The sequence below is a fragment of the Gymnogyps californianus genome, chromosome 3 (genome assembly GCF_018139145.2).
Source record: "Gymnogyps californianus isolate 813 chromosome 3, ASM1813914v2, whole genome shotgun sequence".
NCBI classification, from domain to species: domain Eukaryota; kingdom Metazoa; phylum Chordata; class Aves; order Accipitriformes; family Cathartidae; genus Gymnogyps; species Gymnogyps californianus.
The window spans coordinates 2,045,497-2,064,236 of record NC_059473.1 but is presented as its reverse complement, the minus strand read 5'-3'; the positions used below and the strand labels follow the sequence as shown (position 1 = coordinate 2,064,236).

At 38.8% G+C, this 18,740-nt stretch overlaps 1 protein-coding gene across 2 annotated transcripts in view; it reads right to left on the bottom strand.

The window, feature by feature from the left end:
- The window catches only part of EML6 (EMAP like 6), a 117,544-nt gene that overhangs the window by 8,104 nt on the left and 90,700 nt on the right, over nucleotides 1-18,740 (bottom strand). Inside the window, exons 28-37 of one of the 2 annotated variants that reach the window (XM_050893842.1) lie at nucleotides 11,593-11,607; nucleotides 10,291-10,299; nucleotides 8,595-8,673; nucleotides 7,236-7,365; nucleotides 5,907-6,005; nucleotides 4,603-4,623; nucleotides 4,059-4,232; nucleotides 3,122-3,330; nucleotides 910-1,067; nucleotides 87-201 (exon numbers count right to left, since the gene is read on the bottom strand). In XM_050893842.1, coding sequence (XP_050749799.1) covers nucleotides 87-201; nucleotides 910-1,067; nucleotides 3,122-3,330; nucleotides 4,059-4,232; nucleotides 4,603-4,623; nucleotides 5,907-6,005; nucleotides 7,236-7,365; nucleotides 8,595-8,673; nucleotides 10,291-10,299; nucleotides 11,593-11,607 — 1,009 coding nt within the window. The remainder of the gene's footprint in view (nucleotides 1-86; nucleotides 202-909; nucleotides 1,068-3,121; nucleotides 3,331-4,058; nucleotides 4,233-4,602; nucleotides 4,624-5,906; nucleotides 6,006-7,235; nucleotides 7,366-8,594; nucleotides 8,674-10,290; nucleotides 10,300-11,592; nucleotides 11,608-18,740) is intronic. The other variant, XM_050893843.1, reaches the window with a different exon arrangement.

Genomic DNA, 18,740 nt, shown 5'->3' with positions numbered 1-18,740 from the left:
CCCGATGTCTCCCATCCAACCTCCACCAAGAACTACATGCAGCGATGCGTGCCAAAGCGTAACATCTGCCGCGTCAGCTCACTTACTTTTCCTCTGCAGACGGAGCGCACGCACTCAATGAGCTGGCCTGTCTCAAGCTGAAATGCTCGGCACCGTTTCATCTCTTGATCCCATAGCTTTACAGCTCCCCCTTCTTTAGTGCTGAAAAGAAGCGTGTTGTGTTACCCAGATGTCTCCTTCTGCATAGGCTACAACAGATCCCATATGTAAATCCCATCAGTATTTTTCCGATTAAATAATAAAAAAGACATTGAATCCCCTTCTACTGTATATAAAGATACCTCACTGTTGCGCAATGGAAAGTAAATAATAAAAATTTAAATGCTATCACGCTTCGTGATTTAAACAGTATCATGCCTAATTTGTAAAAACCAAATTGTTCTCTTGTCACTTAATCTCAAATTTCTGTCACCAAGATAAGCTTGGCAAATATGTTCGTTACTTCTAGTAAATCAAAGAACTTACTAATCACAGAGTCTCCACTGGGAGAGGTTGTCTGTAGTTTGACAGAATTAAAAAATTAAGAAAAACCCACTTATGCCAGGCTGGCAGGAGCTCAGGCAACAAGGAGCTTATGCAGGTGTTCGTATCAATTGCTCCTTTGAGGGTCAGTACGTCCTTTGTGCATAACGTGCATTACTGCGACCCTTGAGTGTCCTACCTATTAGTCCTCTACTTACTAAGACATCTGGGCACGTTATGTAAAATTTAGGTTGAAACTGCTACAGTACAGATACCGTTTATCTCTGGAAGCATTGTGTATGTCTAGGGTATTGGATAAATTAAAAAAAAAAAAAAGCATCTGAGAGAGACAAAAGTTGTGCACTTTAGGAAGATTATGTGTCTTACGGTCTCTCCTTCCCTCCTGTAACAATGAGTCCATCTCGAAGAGTCGTGTACATTGTGAACACTGGCCCGGTGTGAGCTTTTGCCACAAGCCTAATCAGAAAATGATCCTTCCAGACGTAGACATCTCCATTAATGGCACCAGTAAATGTAAGGTTATTCTGCAACAAATAGCAACGATCTCTGATATAATAAACACCTTAGCATTTTTGTTCAGCTTGAATTAAAATTCTTTTAGCTACTGAATTTCCTGAGAAAAATCAACTATGCAATGAATGTAGGAATCAAAACCATCTGCATCGAGAGAACGAGTTTAATGAGTTTAATGACTGCACTCTAACGGTGTTTCTTTGAGATGTTATAAACCATATGTGTAGGGCACATTCACCTCACGCATCTCATCTTGAGATCTTTCAGATGCATGTACTTCTTTTGCTATGCATGTGCTATGTCACGTCTCCTGCTGGCGAGATGGATGGCAGGTTACCACCACTGAATTCTAAGTGACATTTCTTTCTTCTTTGAGTATGTGTCAGTGAGAATCTCAGGATAGGTGACTGGCAAGCAGTATCTTCAAGATGTTGAAAATAAAGTGTATAAAATTAAATGCAGAACTAACTCAACCTGTTACCTACTTTATGCACCACAGCAATGGCATAATTTCTCATAAAAGCCATGAAACCTGCCCCATGGAGCAAACCGGTCCAAGGTCTGGGACTCCCCGAGGAATGGGAAAAAGCAGCAAGCATTCTGCACTGCAAACACTCTTTTGGAGTGTGCTCTGTTAAATGGAAAAGCTTGCCTAAAGAACTAAAGATGGTCTGACCTTGAAGTCCACTGACTCTGAAACAACAGATATCAGGAAAAAATCATAAAGGGAACCCTTTTGATAGGGGTTCAAAGGGAAGTCTCATGTTCTGCAACAAGCAGCAATGGTGTCTGTTGAAGGAACTGGGGGAAAGAAGCCCCAGAATGACTTTCCATCATTTGAGACAAAAATTTAGTGTGGCTGTATCCCAGCACGACCTGTTGACTTTGGCATTAGATGAACCTGGATGCAAATGAGTGAGGTCCATGGATGCATGAAGAAGCAGAGGGTATGCGCACAGCCCCTACTCTATTAAGAGCGATTTACTCATGCTCCTGTGACATGGGCTCATACTTCCAGTGGGATTCAATGACACATACTTGAGGAAGAAAAAAACATCCTGAATGAATGACATATGCTAATCAAGTAGAGTTCATCTGCTGGTTTTGAAGGTGCCCCTAACAGGATGTTAGTTTTATTATTTTAGAAAATAAAATGTCAGTTGGACTGTTTCTACTTGGAAAGTACAGACAAGCAATTTGTTTGTTCTAATATTACGTTCTGCTGCTTTTTTAAAATCGCTTTTGGGGTCTTTAGTGTCCATTACATTACTCCTATTTTATACTGGAATAATGCCATCGGAATAGAAAGAAATGTTTAGTATTAAGCAGTTTTTGATAACAAAGTCACTTGTTTGGGCACAAGGATGAGGATTTGGGAGCTTAACTTTATACACTCACATTTCACACATTAGTACTATTGTGCAGGGTGGATAATTAGGAGCAAGGGGTTTCCTTGAATTGGTGAGTTGTATAACTTATGCTTAACCTTTGCAAAGATAATTTCTATAGGGTTTCTGGATGAAGCAGAAGCTATTTCAGACCTTAGTATCATGGTAACACTGCTTTTGCACTGTTAATATGTATTGTTTTCCTTAACTATGAAGTCTAAAGCACAGTGCTATGGTTCCTTAATGATCATACTGGAGAGTATTAGACACTGTCACCATTAGTTGGAGCACTAGCATATGTCATACCAAATACTGTTAGCAGAAAAAAAGTTTGCAGAGCCTATACACAAACTAACAATATTACATTTTTCTAAGTATAACCAGTGAAGTGCTCAATAACTAGCAAAGTAAAAAAATAAAAGCCACGACAGCTGATGCTGTAGGTATGCACAGACACGAATAAAAAATGTTCAGTAACAGAGAAACCCAATCCTCTTCAGCAAACTTTCATGAGGATCTAAAGGCGTACAAGTTTTAAATTAAAAGTTTAACTAATGAGCAAGAGCTCCATGGTCTTGCACTGTCCACACTGTACTGGATTTCAACAAAGGAAATTGACACTTGCAGTTTTAATAAAAACGTATTATAAAATTCTGTAGCAAGTAATTTGAACTCACTGCTCCGAAGGCAACAGAAAGCATGGTTTGCATTTTGGCATCTTCCATGGAACCAATGACTCCTTTCTTATAAAGCAAAGCACTGCCAGCTAGTGTCCAGAACTTCATGTGTTTTACCCCAACAGACACAAACTGAGTGTCTGAATCTGGGCGGAACTCTACAACGAATATCCTCTCCAGGTGTCCTCCCCTGCTAGCAACTTTAGCCCCTGTTTTAATTAGGAAAGGATAAAAATAAAGTTAAATTTACCTGCAAAATTAAGCTCTGATACGATTTTATAAAATAAATTGACCTGGTATTGGATTAGAGAACTGTGTCCCAAATGCTGCAAGCTAAGCAAATCCCAACATTATTTAGTGTATCAAACATCTGAATTCATGCAACCTGTAAGGTCCCTGGTTATTCCATTGCATCTGACAGTTTTAGGAAATGCAGGTTTAGGTCTTCATAGCACGATTTGTCTCCTTGGTCGGTGAAATAACAACACAGAAGTTTTCAACGTCATCAATGAGTTACCATCTGGTGACATGCACAGGGACACATCTAATGAGCCGAGACACTTTTTCCTCTCCTCTCCACCATTTCTGAAGATGATAATTCTTTTCTGGAAATGACTTCCCAAAGGCCTATCTACAGCATAGAATTCCAAGTTCAAGTATTTTAGGAAGAAAAAGAAAACACTTTCCTTAATTTGATGGAATTTTATATTAAACAACATTCTTTCCTTAACTTACTCCTACTTATAACAGAAGTTTAAAACTTATTTTCTTATTCATATTTTCCAGGACTTTGCTATCTCCTTTAACTGATTTTGTGACTTGGGGAGCCATGATACTCAGAGTAAGAACACAAATCTCTTCCAAAGACTTGAAAGGAAAAGCAAATCATTGTACACAGTTCTGTTAGGCTGAAGGAACATGATTTTTCCAGATTTACCTTCTTGCCACCTCCACACTGTGATAGTATGTTCTGGATCAACTCCCACTGAAACCAGAAGTTTGCCAGTTGCACTGAAGTTAACATAGTTGACCCCTTTGGTATGGAAGCAACGTAGCATTGAAATCGTTTGCTTACTCATAGCATCCCATATATGAATTGTGGGAGTTGTACCTATGTGCAAAAAGATGTATTAAAAGAGAATTAATTCAGCATCTGGAAAGCATCAATGCAAAACAGGCATTTTTCAAGAACATTTAACCTAAACAGACACATAAGTTGTGGGGTTTTGTTTTGTTTTAAGATTAACACTACTAAAAAAAAAAAAAATCATAATAGCTTGCAAAACACAGGGGGAAATCATTGTATTTCATGAAGTAAGACAAATTCTAAAAGAACAACATAACATTTATGAAGAACCTCATGCAAAAGAAATTGTCTGTAGATGTTTCACTTGTATCCGCGATTCACACAGATACAACGAGGTAACATGAAACTTTTACATAACTCCGCTGACTAAAATTCACAAACGAATCAGCCTTACCTGGAAATTCTGTCATATCACCTGCATTGTGAGAGCAATGGCAAATGAGGAAGCACCAAGGGAAAACAATAGGTGAAATAAGTCATGTTTCTAATGCTGAAGTGCCAGCATCAGCACCAGAAGGAAAAAAAAAATTAAAAATTTGAAAATGGATATGGTTTAAATCAACAAAACAAATAAGCAGGAATATTGTTGAACTTTTTTGGGTATATTGGTTTTTATACACAAATATCGCAACAATATTTAGTACTTTTGAGTTTTAAAAATGATATTTAAAAGAAATGCTAAAGACATGCAGTTTTTAAATATTATTAAGTTTAAAAGTGAAATGAATCTGTAGTTATACAGAGTGGCAACCAAAATCAGAAACACTGATCTCATGGGCTCTTATTGACAGACTAGAAAAAGGGCCTTTAACAGTTACCTTTTCCCTGTCATAGAAATCAGTATTTTGAACTGGAGCTCTGACAACACGTAGAGATTTTTGTGTTTACTCAACATTCAAATTGAAATGACAGCACTCAGTACAGGTGGCAAAGACAGCTTGTCAAGGTGTTCACCTACTACCATTTTTCTGCCCCCTGTTAAGTTACTTATTACAGCAGTTATAGACTTGAGTCTCCTTCCAGAAGGACGGGAATTAGAATGACACCATTCTTTTTCATGAAGTTAATTACTCCAGTATTAAGCTGGTTTAAGTGAAAGGCAACAGATCCTTCTCAAGGTTTGGGACAAACGATCCTGCTTTTCCCATACAATGTTTACTCCTGCAATAGGTACTAGGGAATCTAACAGGACTCTCCATGTAAATAATAAACACATAAATACATATGGCTTCACAACTGGCCCCTTACACGTGTCATAACTTCTGTCGAGATTTCACTCTATTTCTTTCCTTTTCCATACAGCTCTTGTACTTCTGCATAGGAATTTTTCATTATTGTATTTTTACTGCTAAGCATTTTACTGTTAAACAAGTGCCTTGGATACAGGAAGGAAAGAAGGAATTCTATAAATCTTATGATTACAGATTAATGAGATGATTTAGTGCAGCTTATCAAAGCTTGCCTTCTGAAATATGATTACACTACGATTAACTCTAATATCCAATGACTCACAATCAGAGATGAAATTGAAATCATAAGAAAATCCTGAAGCTTGATTACCTCTTTAAAATCAAAGAAAAAATGTGAGGACAGCAACACCAGCATGTCCCGGTAAAATTTCTACACAGAAAAGCCCAAAATAAATCAGTGCCCCTGATAATTTTTGAGTAAAACTTTGTTATATGGAGAGTCACCTACCGATCTGGCTGGTAGCCACAATATTTTTATACTTTGGGTGCTGATTCACAGTTAGGCAGAGAATGTCATCAGTATGCTCCAGGTAGAAACTCTGACTACCTAATAAAATTCAAACATGTTTTTATTCACAACAGTATCGAAGAAAGAACCACCACTGAAGCAAAGAATATTCAAGCAGCTTGCTGCTAACACTCGTGCCGTACTCTCCAGGGGACGGATGGGGGGAGGGCAATAACTATGTCAACAGCTGCTCTGCTCTCATTCCCAGGCACCATTACCAAATGCACTATGAACATAACCATTAACACACACATACATATATATATATGAAAGCAGTATTTGGTAAACTAGCTATGTCCAGGGAACCAGGAATCATCCCAAGAATCATCCCGTAGCCTCCTGTAACTGCACGAAAAAGCAAAACTGGGAAACGCAGGGCCCAGGTTTCCCAGTAAATCGAAGCAGTCAGTGGGAAGCAAAGCGGAGAGCGAAGCCCTGTGAAGTCTGCACTTTGCAATATCCTCCCAAGGGAAAGGGCCCAAAAAGAACAGATGGGGCTGTGCTTCCCAGCTCCACGGGTCAGAGGCCGCGCTAGGACTGGAGTCCCCAAAGGTCACCAGATGTGACAGCTTTTCTGCCTCCGCCTCTTCTTGGCAGCAGAGCTGCTGAGCGCACCGCTGTGACCATTTGGTTCACTGTGGAACCAAGAGGGAATAAAATAAAGCCAAAATTCCTTTAATTCCTAACTTTGTTTCTTGAGATATATGAAGAATATGAAGATGTTGGTGCTACAGCTTAGGGCCAGATAAATTTCTGGTGTTTTTCCTCCTTGTCATTACCCAAAAGGCAGGGAATATTTCTACCCCTTCCGAAGAGCAACTTGCTCACACTGTATTGCATCAAAATGTACCCTTCCCTGGAGTATGACTTTGCTAAAACAACTCAAAAGGAAACAATGGATGTTACTGCTCCTAACATTTTTGGGGCTACTAGTCATTTCATAACCCAGGCTCTCTCCTCTGAGAAAGCCATTCCTGCATGTTCTGCGGGGATTTTAGCAAGGCACAGCTGCAGAAATAGAAGAGGTTTTTATTACACTTCCTAGCAGAATCTCATACCTGCTGGAAGGAACAGGATGGCTCTACAGGATGACCTGAACAGGAGAAATTGTCAATCTGATATAACAGCCATCTAAATTTTTTTGCGTTATTTATCAAGATGCAAAATGAGAGGAAGTTACAGGAATGTTAAAAAGTTAAGACTTTCAATCAGAAATGTTTTCATTGTACCGCATTTTTTATCTCAAAGTATTGTTTCAAGTTGAATTACCGGTAGAAAGATTTTGAACTATGCCTGCTGCAGCTGTGTGGAAAATAATATCGGCACCATCATTTAGGTAATGAAGGTTGTTGCGACAATCAAATCCTCTGTATCCAAAAACATGGTCTAAAGCCAGCTCCTGGTCAAGCAAAACAAAAAGAAAGAATAAGAGTGAAATGAAGGGAGAAACAAGGCGATTACAGAGTTTGGATCACATAAGCACAGTTCTAAAGTAATTACATGAGCTACAAATATCTTGTAGAGGCAATAGACTAATTAATCAATAATTAATCAGTTATCCCTGTTCTTCTGCTACTTTGAGACATGACATTCTCACAGACTATCTACAACGCTTTAATCTGTCAACCAAGGCCCTGCATTTATATTATTTCTTTAATAATTCAGCCAGCTGTAAATGTTTTGTTTCTGTAAATTTCCATTCAAAAATATATACAACTTACAAAAAAGGTCCAATTTTATTCATCTTCCCATCACAGTTTAATAGCTATATAGGGTATCAGGTATTTGTAAATATCTTTACTTCTACTTTAAGAGTCTTCAAAAATCATCCTCATCAACCACCAAATTTTAACAGACCAAATTCTGACCTTAAAGTCCTTATAAGAAACAAAGGCAGGCTATAAGTAACTCTACAACTTAAACATTAATCAGAGGTATAATTTCAGCTTACAATAAGCAATTGCCAAGGAAATTTCCTCCAGAAAAACAGCAATGGTTAGTGGATTGATGTTAAAGTTGCTTTTTAGCCCAGAAGACAGACTTAATGAATCTGTCCCAAACACAATTACAGCTGACTTGGAACAATTTGAATTACATTGACAGACCAAGCAATTGTTGCAAAGTGTCCACACAGATCACAGAATATTCCTTGTTCGGCATATTATGTGGAAATTCAAAAAAGTTGTTTGGGGGACCCTACAGTTTGGGGAAAAGGTGTGTTCCAAAGTAAATGAGCAAATGTCATCACTGAAAATCCCGCAGTGACTTTTCATGTGTGAAAGTGCAGTTTCTGACTGTATTTCCCTTGGGGTTAGGTAGTGAGTGTGGGTTCTGCTGTGGATGCACACACATTTTGGCTCTACCCGCCCTTCAAATTAAGAGACAAATTTTGGGTTTGGAGAGATCCGATATTATAGGTAAGCTTTAACACCCTGAATCTGAGGTTCTTTCCGACAGAGGTTGCTGTCTATCACATCTTCTGGTGTTTGCTACCAGAGCTGAAAGCACTTTCTAGAAATTGCTCTCTTCTCTTCTACCTATACCTGACTTTAGCTGCCCTTGAAATAGGGATGAATTTCACCCAGCACGTCTTTCTTCTAAAGCAAATGAAAAAGTATTAAGCCTGACCTCAACCAGTTTCTTTTTTTTGTTGATATTGTTCTTTTGCAGTTTTTCAGGTTGAGGAGCAGCTCTGCTAACTGGTGGCCTGAAACAAACATTTAGAAAAGAAGACAATCAATATGTTGGAAAGCAAAATAAAACCTTCAGTACCATAGCATATGTTTTGTATGTGAACAGGAAATGGCCAATTGCAACTATATGAGCTTCATGCTTAGCTTTTTTTAGAGTTGTACAATAAACTGACTGAGATCATATGCATTTTGATGGAAAGAGCAGAAATAATATTGATGGAGATTTTGTGGATGAGTGGTAGAACAGACTACCGTACAGCAATTTTATTTTTTTAAATCATAATGATTTAAATCCATGGGAAAATCCTTGAATACTAAATGGTAGTAAATTGTTGCTTTCAGAAACAATCTACAAGATTTTCTACAGCTGGCAGTCAACCTCTCCCCAACCTTGCTTCTTCTGAGAAACTCCGTCGCAAAACCTTGACATGACTTTATTAAAACCTTCTCAAAATCATATTAGAGATAAAATAATTACATTTTAAAATGTACGAGTCGTTCATTCGTGTGAATTTAACAGACACTAAGGCCAGCAAAGCATTTTTATATAATTACAGTTGCTAAAAGTAGCTAAAAAGACAAATGTAGAGCACAGACTGAAGCAAAATTTGATTCGTGCAAATGGTCTTTAAAGACAGGTAACCTTTACTGCTACTATTTGACTTGATCTTTCCAAGAAAAAAGAGGTACAAACCTAAGAGGAGTAGAAGGAGCTCGGCCTATAGAAGCTCATGACCGTACAAAATCAAATGCCTGCTGCACAGGCTCCACTTTAGATGACCACTGTGTTAATTGAAGCATAATGATTCTCCCTTTCTGTTAACAGAAATTCATGCGGGCTAATTCTAACCCCGTCAACAGCAGAACAGAGCCATAAAAATTGCACTGGATTACCGGAGAAATTAGCCCAGAGAAATCTGGCCTAGATTCTTTATCATGTTTGATCATCTTTTACTTAGAAAATAGGTCTTGCTAGAAGGTTGGGGTAGAAGTGGTGATGGCAAAAGAATAAAAACAGGTATTATGGTTAAATGCTGGCTCCAAAACATCACTTGATGGCTGCTGTTAATAATACAAAAAACACCCACTGCATGCCTTTAAACTCCAATTGCAGATTCTGGAGACGGGGTTAAACAACAGTGGGGTTCTGTACGTAAAAACTCAAAACGTCTGGCCTCAATTTATTTAATAAACACTCGAATTTTGAAAGCATTTCCACAGTTTAAGATTTCAAAAAGGTGCGAACTTGATATACATTATATACGCTGTGAAAATTAGGTTGTTCTTGTCCTTATACTGTAACTACCATTAATCCTCATTTTGCAAAAGTTAATTGCAGAAGAATGAAATCCCTTTTGCTTAGAGGGAGCTGCTTTTTCTGGGATTGTATTTTTTATGGAAGGTATTAAAGGCAACAATTGACAAAATGCACAGCTAGAACACTTATTGCTACACAGCTAGAATACTTATTGCAGGAGTAAGTAGCGCGAGAATCGGAGCTCTAAAAAGGACAGAACAAAGCTGGAGGTAAACAAACCAACCCACTTCTCAAGCAAACAAGCAAACTCACTAAGTACTAGCAAAGTACATTAGCAGGTGATCTTGTGACATTAAAAGAGTGAAAGAGTTACCTTGATCCCCTTGTAAGCAGCAAACAAAGCCAAGTAAGAAACTTAATACAGTTTAGGTGTACTTCTGACCACTTTACTCATGCACAAGCATTTTTAGAGTTGATCAGTCATTCCTTTGTGGCACAAAACATGCTATTCAAGCATGCCAGCAAGAACTAAAACAGAAATTAAAGAGTGCACCAGTCTACAAATTCGGAAACATCATACCCTGGCATCCCTGGGTATACTCTGAGCTAAAGATCCTACAGGACGGAAGGAAAAAAAGGAAGCTACATCCATGCTTCCCGCACACTTTATACTGAAGGAGAACGTGATTCCACGTGTTCGTTTATTTTCAGGTGCCTGACAGGGATGGAAACCGGTAGAAACCTAACAGTCTCATAAGCACTGTTGAGAACTTCACACAATGGATGCTTGTTTTCTCTCCCAGTTCAGCCTGCAATTTAGCCTCCTAAGTGTTCATTGGTAGGCCAACTTACTTACGGGGACAGCTTGTGCTCTTTTGTTCGCAGGGAAACAAGTACCTTTATTTTCTCTGAAAGTGGCCAATCAAGTCATGTTACATAACCACCAGTGGTAACTGGACCGAATAGCGGGGCAGTCACCAGTAGAGAAGGGGCGGACGAAATTATGACAAAACTGAATTCTCTTACAAAATAAAATCATTATGCGATGCTAAAATGGCAAAAGCCATTTCAGCCCAGATTTACCAGGGCCTTTGAATCAGCACTTACGAAAATAACAAATCATTTTCTTGTATGCTTCCTGCTCTTTTTTCTGTTTTAGCATAATTTTAAAATGGATCTTTTTTACATTTCTTTACCTAGGAATATCAGTTAAGTTTATGACAAGAGCAAGCCAAAATTTTTTATGAAAGCAAGAGAACACTACCACTATGACATGATTGATAATCACTAGATTGTAAGCATGAAATTTAATTTGGAAACATACACATACACACATATAGTTTTTATATATCTATTCACAGTACACACAAACACAAATGTTGTGTGCATTCATATATACATATACATGTATATATACACACATGTATGCACTCATTGCCTTACTTTCATCTTAATAAAAGAAATGTAAAGCAGCATCAGATTTTTAACATTTTAAGAAGTCATTTCATTTTTAACAACTCTGTGACTACACCTCATTTATTTTGATACACAAGATGACGTTGTCAAGACAAGAAATTTGCACTGTAGCAAATTACATATATTTACCCTTTTTGACCTATGCAATCTGCATTGTACATTCACAGCAATCTGTGCTTTTTCTGTTGTTAGTACTTACTTGACAATTCCCTGCCTCCAAAGGAAAGCAAGTTAAAACATAATACAAGCATTAACGGTTTCTTTCCAGTAATTTAAAATAAATGTGCTTATATTACGTTATGGGATGAATGAGTTCCAGGAAAGATAAGACACAGTCAGACATTAGAGGGCTTTCAGTTCTTTAAATACTGTGAATACAGCAAATGAAATTTCTGTTACTAATGATTATCTTGATGATACGCTTACACAAGTATGCACGGTTATAAATCAGCGAGCTAACTCCAGATTTAAACTGACAAAATCTCATCCACTGTCTTCATAGGTCTTCATGCAGAAATGTGAAAAGGTGCAAGTGACAATTCATTCACTCGCACCTAAGCAAGGCTATCTGAAATGGCCAAGACCGCTGAGTAGGAAGAGGAGCCTAAATCACGGGTGGGGTGAACAGGCAGCACCAGGACAGAGAATAACAGACGGACATACCGAGAGCTGGGCAGGAGGGGAAAAGGGAAGGGGGTTTTGGAAGAGTGGGGCACCTTGAGGGAGAAAAGAGATGTGATCTTAGAGAACAGGGCCAAAGTAAGGGCCAAAAAAAGTTAGATTCATTTAGATGGAAATAAAGGAGAGAAAAAGCAGACCAAACATTGTTATGATAAATTCTATGGGACAGGGATAACCAACTTATGTTTTCAGAGCACATGGCATAATTGCTTTCTGATGAGAGACGCTGTCTGCATCAGTAAGAAATTGGCGAGAACACAAATATTCTGTTCTGAGGCCAATGGAAACAGAATTGGATCTTCAGAAACAACGTTGCATGAAAGCGACAAACAATGAAGTTTGGAGCAGGGACAGATGGACAAAAATGTCCTGACACCGAGAAGGTGATGGGATGGGCCCAGCAGAAATGGGTAGAGAAGAAGCTGAAGAGAGTTCAAAAGGGAGACTAACGTTCATTTAGACAGCTGCTAACTGGAGAGGGAACATACTTGGTTGCTACACAAAAATAAAGGTGAGCAGGACTGCTCCCAAGAAGAGAAGGCAAGGTTCAAAGAGAGGTAAGACGACCCACTACTGGTAGGTTTGTTTGGACAACAAAACAAAAAATCCAAGATTTAAAAAAATATACTGTTCATTTCAGAAAAAATACAAACGCAGCTTTTAAACGTACGCTTTCACGAGTTGATGAGAGGGGGACTCCCAAGTGCCCTAAAACTTCTGCAAAACTCCTAGAGCTTTAAGAAGTGATTAAAAGATTTTGTGAATTCTAGACCCTGTGATTTTCCCATCCCAACATACATAGGAGTTTTACATACAACTTTTCATGCTGTTACTTTTCCTTTACATTTTGTAGGTAACACAAGACAACAAAAAAGAATAGTATTCAATATGAAAATATCCTGCTCTCTAATAAAGTGGATCAAAGCAAAGCTGAAACAAAACTAGAGGGAAACATCAATTGAAATCTAAATTATTTTTTTTAAAAGCATAGCACTGAAAAAGCCTTAGCATGGTTACAATATTTATGATTTCACATGTATGCTGATGCACTCTTTAAAAAAAAAAAAAAAAGGTATTGCAGAACGTATGGTGGTGATAGCCATTTTCATATCTTGTAAGGGAAGCTAGTCATTGCATTCACATGTCATTCTAGTTCAGTCTCCAAATGTGAAACAAGCAGAAAAGCAGATTAGTAAGAAGGATAATCAGTTCTGAATGAAATCTGAAGGCTTTTCTTTTTTAACAAGTTTATTGTTCTAAACATCTTGTAAAGCTGTTAAAGTAAACAACCACCGTAAATAGGCTGGCCCTATTGCATAGAGATCTGCCGTACATAATACACTGGACAGACAGGGCTGCCTGGAAGATCCCTCAGCCTCGTTTGCCAAAACCAGCTTCAAGGAACACATTGTAACATGCTTTAGGCAAAACCTAAATTTCTGTCTTTGAGCTAAAAAGTTTTGAATACTGCAGGTAATGAGACTTCAGGAGAATTCTTTCCATATACTACCAAGGCATCAGAATCAACCCAACTTTAGCATATTCTGGAAGGTGTCTCTCTTTCCTTAGGCTTCTCTCGGGGTTTGTGATCATGGTTGAGAGGAAGAGTCTTTTCCACTTGTTTTGTTATTCCTTACATAAACTCTGACATATACAATGAGCACAGCTTCAAAACAAGTAAAAATATTCAACCAATAGTACATGGAGAACTTTTGGGCTGGAGGTAAAACATAATAGGCAGATCCTTCTCCTGCCTAACAAAACATATCAGAAACAACGCTTTTTCCATCATCCTGGACTACAACCTACACAGCAACCCTCAAAAAAAGCTGAATATTTTGCATCAACCTCAGTGCAGAGAGCGCTCAAGTTCAGAGAGAGAAATGCTGGTAACACGTTGTGCATTGTGACAGTATTGGCATCCCTCAATTCCACACCCGCTAAGCGTCACGCAAATGAACAAGACCTTTGGGCCAGCTTTGTGCTGACCTGTGGGAGAATCGAGATTGACTCTGAGTTCAGTAGGTTGGCAGGGACTGTAAAAATACCAGTCACAATATGTTCAAGCCTTGGGGACAAATGTGATGAAACCAGCGTGCTGCCAAATACATTTAGGATGCATTAACTTGACAGGATGCTGTTGAGAAAGTAAAAGTGAATATTCCAAAGGATGCTTCTCAAACAGTAGGTTTCTGCTGAAATAAGCCCAAAGTTATTTTCTCCGCCCCAGAGGTGTGTTTTGCCAGATACGTTTTGAATAGTTCCCATCTACACATAAATACAACACAGATTCTCATTCAAAGCTTTTACACTGCACCCACAGAAGTGTGCATGTAAAAGTGCATGAACAAATTTTGTAACCATATGTCTAATACTTCAGTTTACAGTACAAAGCCTTGTACTCGCCACTTGTGGGGGCTATTTTGAAAGCTTATATAATTCAGCTCATGCTGGTGTAAAGAAATAAATAATCAAAAGAATAATATTTGGAGAGAGAAAATCCAACTTCTTAACCTTCTTTAACTTCTCATCTTTATTAGGACATATGATTACAAACGATGCATAACAACACAATTGAGAACAGGCTCTGAGACAGATAACTCAAGGAGAGTGAGACAAGCCAGTATGTTAAGAAAACAGAAAACTAGACAAACATGCTAACGCTGCTTTTTGTTTTCTACACATTCAACCTGCTTTAAAGGGTTTTCCATCACCAGGTATGTTACAAGAGTTTTCAGTTTATGTAGAGTCATGCAAATCAAACTAAATGAAAGCTGCAAACATAGGATATATGTTAGCGGTTAGTAGAATGCAAAATGCAAACAAATCTTTGCCTTTCGTATTAGTAACATAAATACAGTCTTCACGCAAGCTTTTTTTACTTCTTATCATATAAATTCTTTGCCAGTTAAAACGGTCCCAGTTCAAAAGTTAGCCCTTTTCTGAAATGAAGAACAATTCCTAGGTAACACACAGTATAGCTTACAATTGTCCTGGATTGTCTGGGACAGTCCCACCAGTGACCAAGTGGTCCCGTGGTGTGGGAGCACTGCTCTTGGAGCTCCCACACCGCGAGACTGCTCCTGCAGCACCTCTCATTGGCACCCCACTTCTGTACCACACAGGCAGAGCAAAGAAGAGGATGCCAATCAGAGGAGCAAAAAAGGAAGAGAAAAATAAGGGTGGGTGGGGAGGGTAGGAGGACAGACATGGAAAGGGAGAAGAAGAAAAACAAGAAGGTTGGGGAGAGGAGAGAGAAACAACAATCAATTAATTATCTTAACCGAATGCACGAACTAATACAACCGCAAGCCATTTTAAAACCGTTCCTCGGCCTCATCTCTCCTGTTATTTTTCCAGCCTAAAGCTGTAACTGCTGACAGAGACAGCAAACCTTGGCTCCCCCACAAATACACCACGCCACGATTTATTTCAAATCCTGCAAGCAAAATCTATCATGTAACTTCCACGTTCCTCCAAGATATTTGCAGAATCATTATTTTCATCATGTAAATAAATGAGACAGGAAAAGTACATTTGATAAAGGGCTTTCAATTTCTTTTCTAAGGAAAAACCTTAATATTATCCCCAAGTTTGTCATATATAAGTTTTTTGCCCTTTATAAATCATTAAATTTCTCTGCCCAGTTTGCTTAGGGGCCCAATACCCTGGAGATCTGGAGAAGACCAGTGTAATACAGATTTCCTTTTCATCTTGCTGGATTGTGCTAAGCACAGAGCACATGCTATGTAGTAATAGAGGATGCACAGCAGCTGCTCAAAGTCACAGTTATCTTGTATCAAGTCTTACGTCAAATCTGTCCTCCTACTCTCTTTCTCACGACGGGGGAGAGAAGGGACAAGAATTGCTGGCTCCTCTCTTTTGACAAAAAGACAGCAGAGTAAGTCTTTGTATTAATTCTGGGGGAGTCATTTGTGACTTGTTGATTCCTTTCCAGAAGGGTGGTGTGTGTTGCAAAGCTTTCCCCTCATAACCTGGCACTGCCTGTATCAGCTCTCAACCATATACTTGCAATCTTCTCAGGAGACACATCACAGTTCCTGAGATCAAACTCCTCCCGAATTGTACACTGATTTGTTATTTCTAGGGAGATAATGTACTTTGAGTTTTTCAGATTCACCACTCTTAATATTACAGAAGCATAAAGTCCTGCAAGCTTATTCTAGTAAACACAAAGATTAAAAGGCAGGAAATGTAGCTATAATAGAGGAAAATAAAACGGCCATCTTCTTGAACCAAAACTGTCTCCTAGGTGTCACATAGTACCTTTGAAGCATATTTGTATTATATAAGCAGGGAAATAATTTTTTAAGCTACAATTCACCTTCTCAATATTACTATTTAAAGAAAGAAACATAGTGAGCTTAAAGTCCTTGCCCCCAAGAAGCAGCTCAGAGCAACAGCCCCAGCTATTCTGTCTCCCGCTTGAGCTGGAAGCTGGAAGTTTGTTTTTCTCTCTTTTTTCCTTTTCTTAATTTAAATTTACTTTGTTTAATTCTGGGTTTCTACCCACTATACCTTTCTCAGACACACAATGAAAATACAGCAAGGGGAACATTTCTTTCATCTTAGAACCTCACTTCATTTTGCAATGAAGGGAACCAGCAGTTTTTCAGGTCTTGCGCTTAACTCATTGCTTCTATCTTAAATGGCCTTCCAGCTTGTAACATAGTTTTCAAAATGTAGACAGTATGTTATCAATCTCAGAGTATTCACAGTGTGCAAATCCCATCAAATGCACAATCTTTGGGGTCTTCATACAGACATACAGCACAATTACAAAGAGGAAAGATTTGGGATTTGGAATATTTTCTCCAGACAATGTTCCCCCTCAAAAGACTACCAGGTTTTCCCACGTACCTGCCTGAAAGAGAATGGAATACATCCTCTTGGTTCCCTTCCTCATACCTGAAGGGACTGGGAGGTAAAGCTTTGTGAACTGGCTTCAATATTACTTGTTGCCATCTCACTCAACCCTGTGCACAGAGATTTCAAGGCTCCACATCCTGAAGACCTGCTGATTTAGAACTTAGGTTTTCCTGAACGCTGACAGTTGAGTACTTGTAGACTTTTAATTTCATCTGGCTTGATTGACTGTCACTTTGGACCCTTGTACGTGCAAAGAAAAGTCAGCCCAGTGCTTTCAAGGAAGCTTTTAGAATATGGTCAGACAAACCCTTCATTAGCTGCTGCATTCTTTTGTATTCTCAGAAAAGATGAAATCTGGCACAGCTACGAAGCTTGCCTCATAATTCATATGTCTTACGAGAGAAGTCAGCTTCACTTCGAAGCACTCGTAATTGGGAGTGTCGAGGTTCTGCATAAATTGTGCACATATTAGTACAACTGTGGCCAAAAATCGAAGTCTTTGACAATTGCAGTAGCCAACGCATTAATCTCATCTTACTGCATCCAAAACCCAGTACCTTTCACAGCTTAAGGCCCTATCCCAGCACAACACCCTCAGAAACTGCAGTTTTGCCTACATTTCACCATAACATTTCTACTTCTAGTTGTTTGACTATAAATTCTGGTAATTTATATTACTCCGATGAAGAAGGGGAAGTGAATATATCTTTGCCTAACAAGCTATATATGAAAAGTACAGGATCTGTTGACAAATTTATCAGAACAGCAAATTCCAAATACATGATTATATTGAAGTAGCTGTAATTGAAAGAGGACATATAAAAAAATGTGTAGAATAGCTGTGACTCTTTAGCAGAAATGATGGAAAGGACAGTTACAAGGGTTTATTTTTAAGCTATTTTAAAATGAAGTACAAAACTGTTGATTACATAGAGACAGTAAGAAGAAAAAAGATATGGAGAATGTTAAAACTTTCCTTTTTGCTCTCTTCAGTCTAAAACGTGTTATGGGATAGATTATTCCTTCAGATAGGCTACAGCATGCTATTTTCATGTACAGTCATTATGAAGAGACTATTACGGAAATCGGAGGCAACCTCACTGCAGAGGAGGTGTCTACCCCTTTCATTAGGCCCACCAGCTATAAACAGGGAGGGTAGTGTGGAAACACTTGGGCATACTAGAGGAGCTTCCAGCTTCAGCGTTGCTTTGTAGCGTTGGATAGCACAAAGCACGTTTTCCCTGCATTATGGGTTATCAGCGTTAGTGTGACAAGCAGGAAGCCTGCTTCATTTGTCTTGTTATGTGCTGCTTTGCAGGTACTATATGTTTTGTTAAAAAGGTTGAAAAAGGCAAACTGCCTGTTCATTTCAGGGGGTGCCCTTCCTCCACAGCAACGCAGCAGGTTCAGCTGAATCAGCTCATGCAGCATAGGACTAAGAATGTGGACGGACTCAAAAGCCAGGAAGCCTGAAGTGTATGTGGCAGACTGAGATACTCCTCTGAGAAGGAGGGTACCTGCTTGCATCAGACAGCAGACACATGGCCAGGTTTCAGAGAAGGAAAGCTTCCTAGGGACCCAAAGGGACTGTGGTGATTTTCACTCCTGGACTGAAAACGGTGCTGAAAAGCTGCAGAAGAAACTGATGCTTATGCTCATATTGTTGGTAATTCACTAGTACAAAACAATTGTAAGCCCAGCTTAATCGGTCAATTAAACTCTCTCTACAGTTGCTTTTGCATCATCAAAGCAGAATAAAGCAGCTGGAAGGTACAA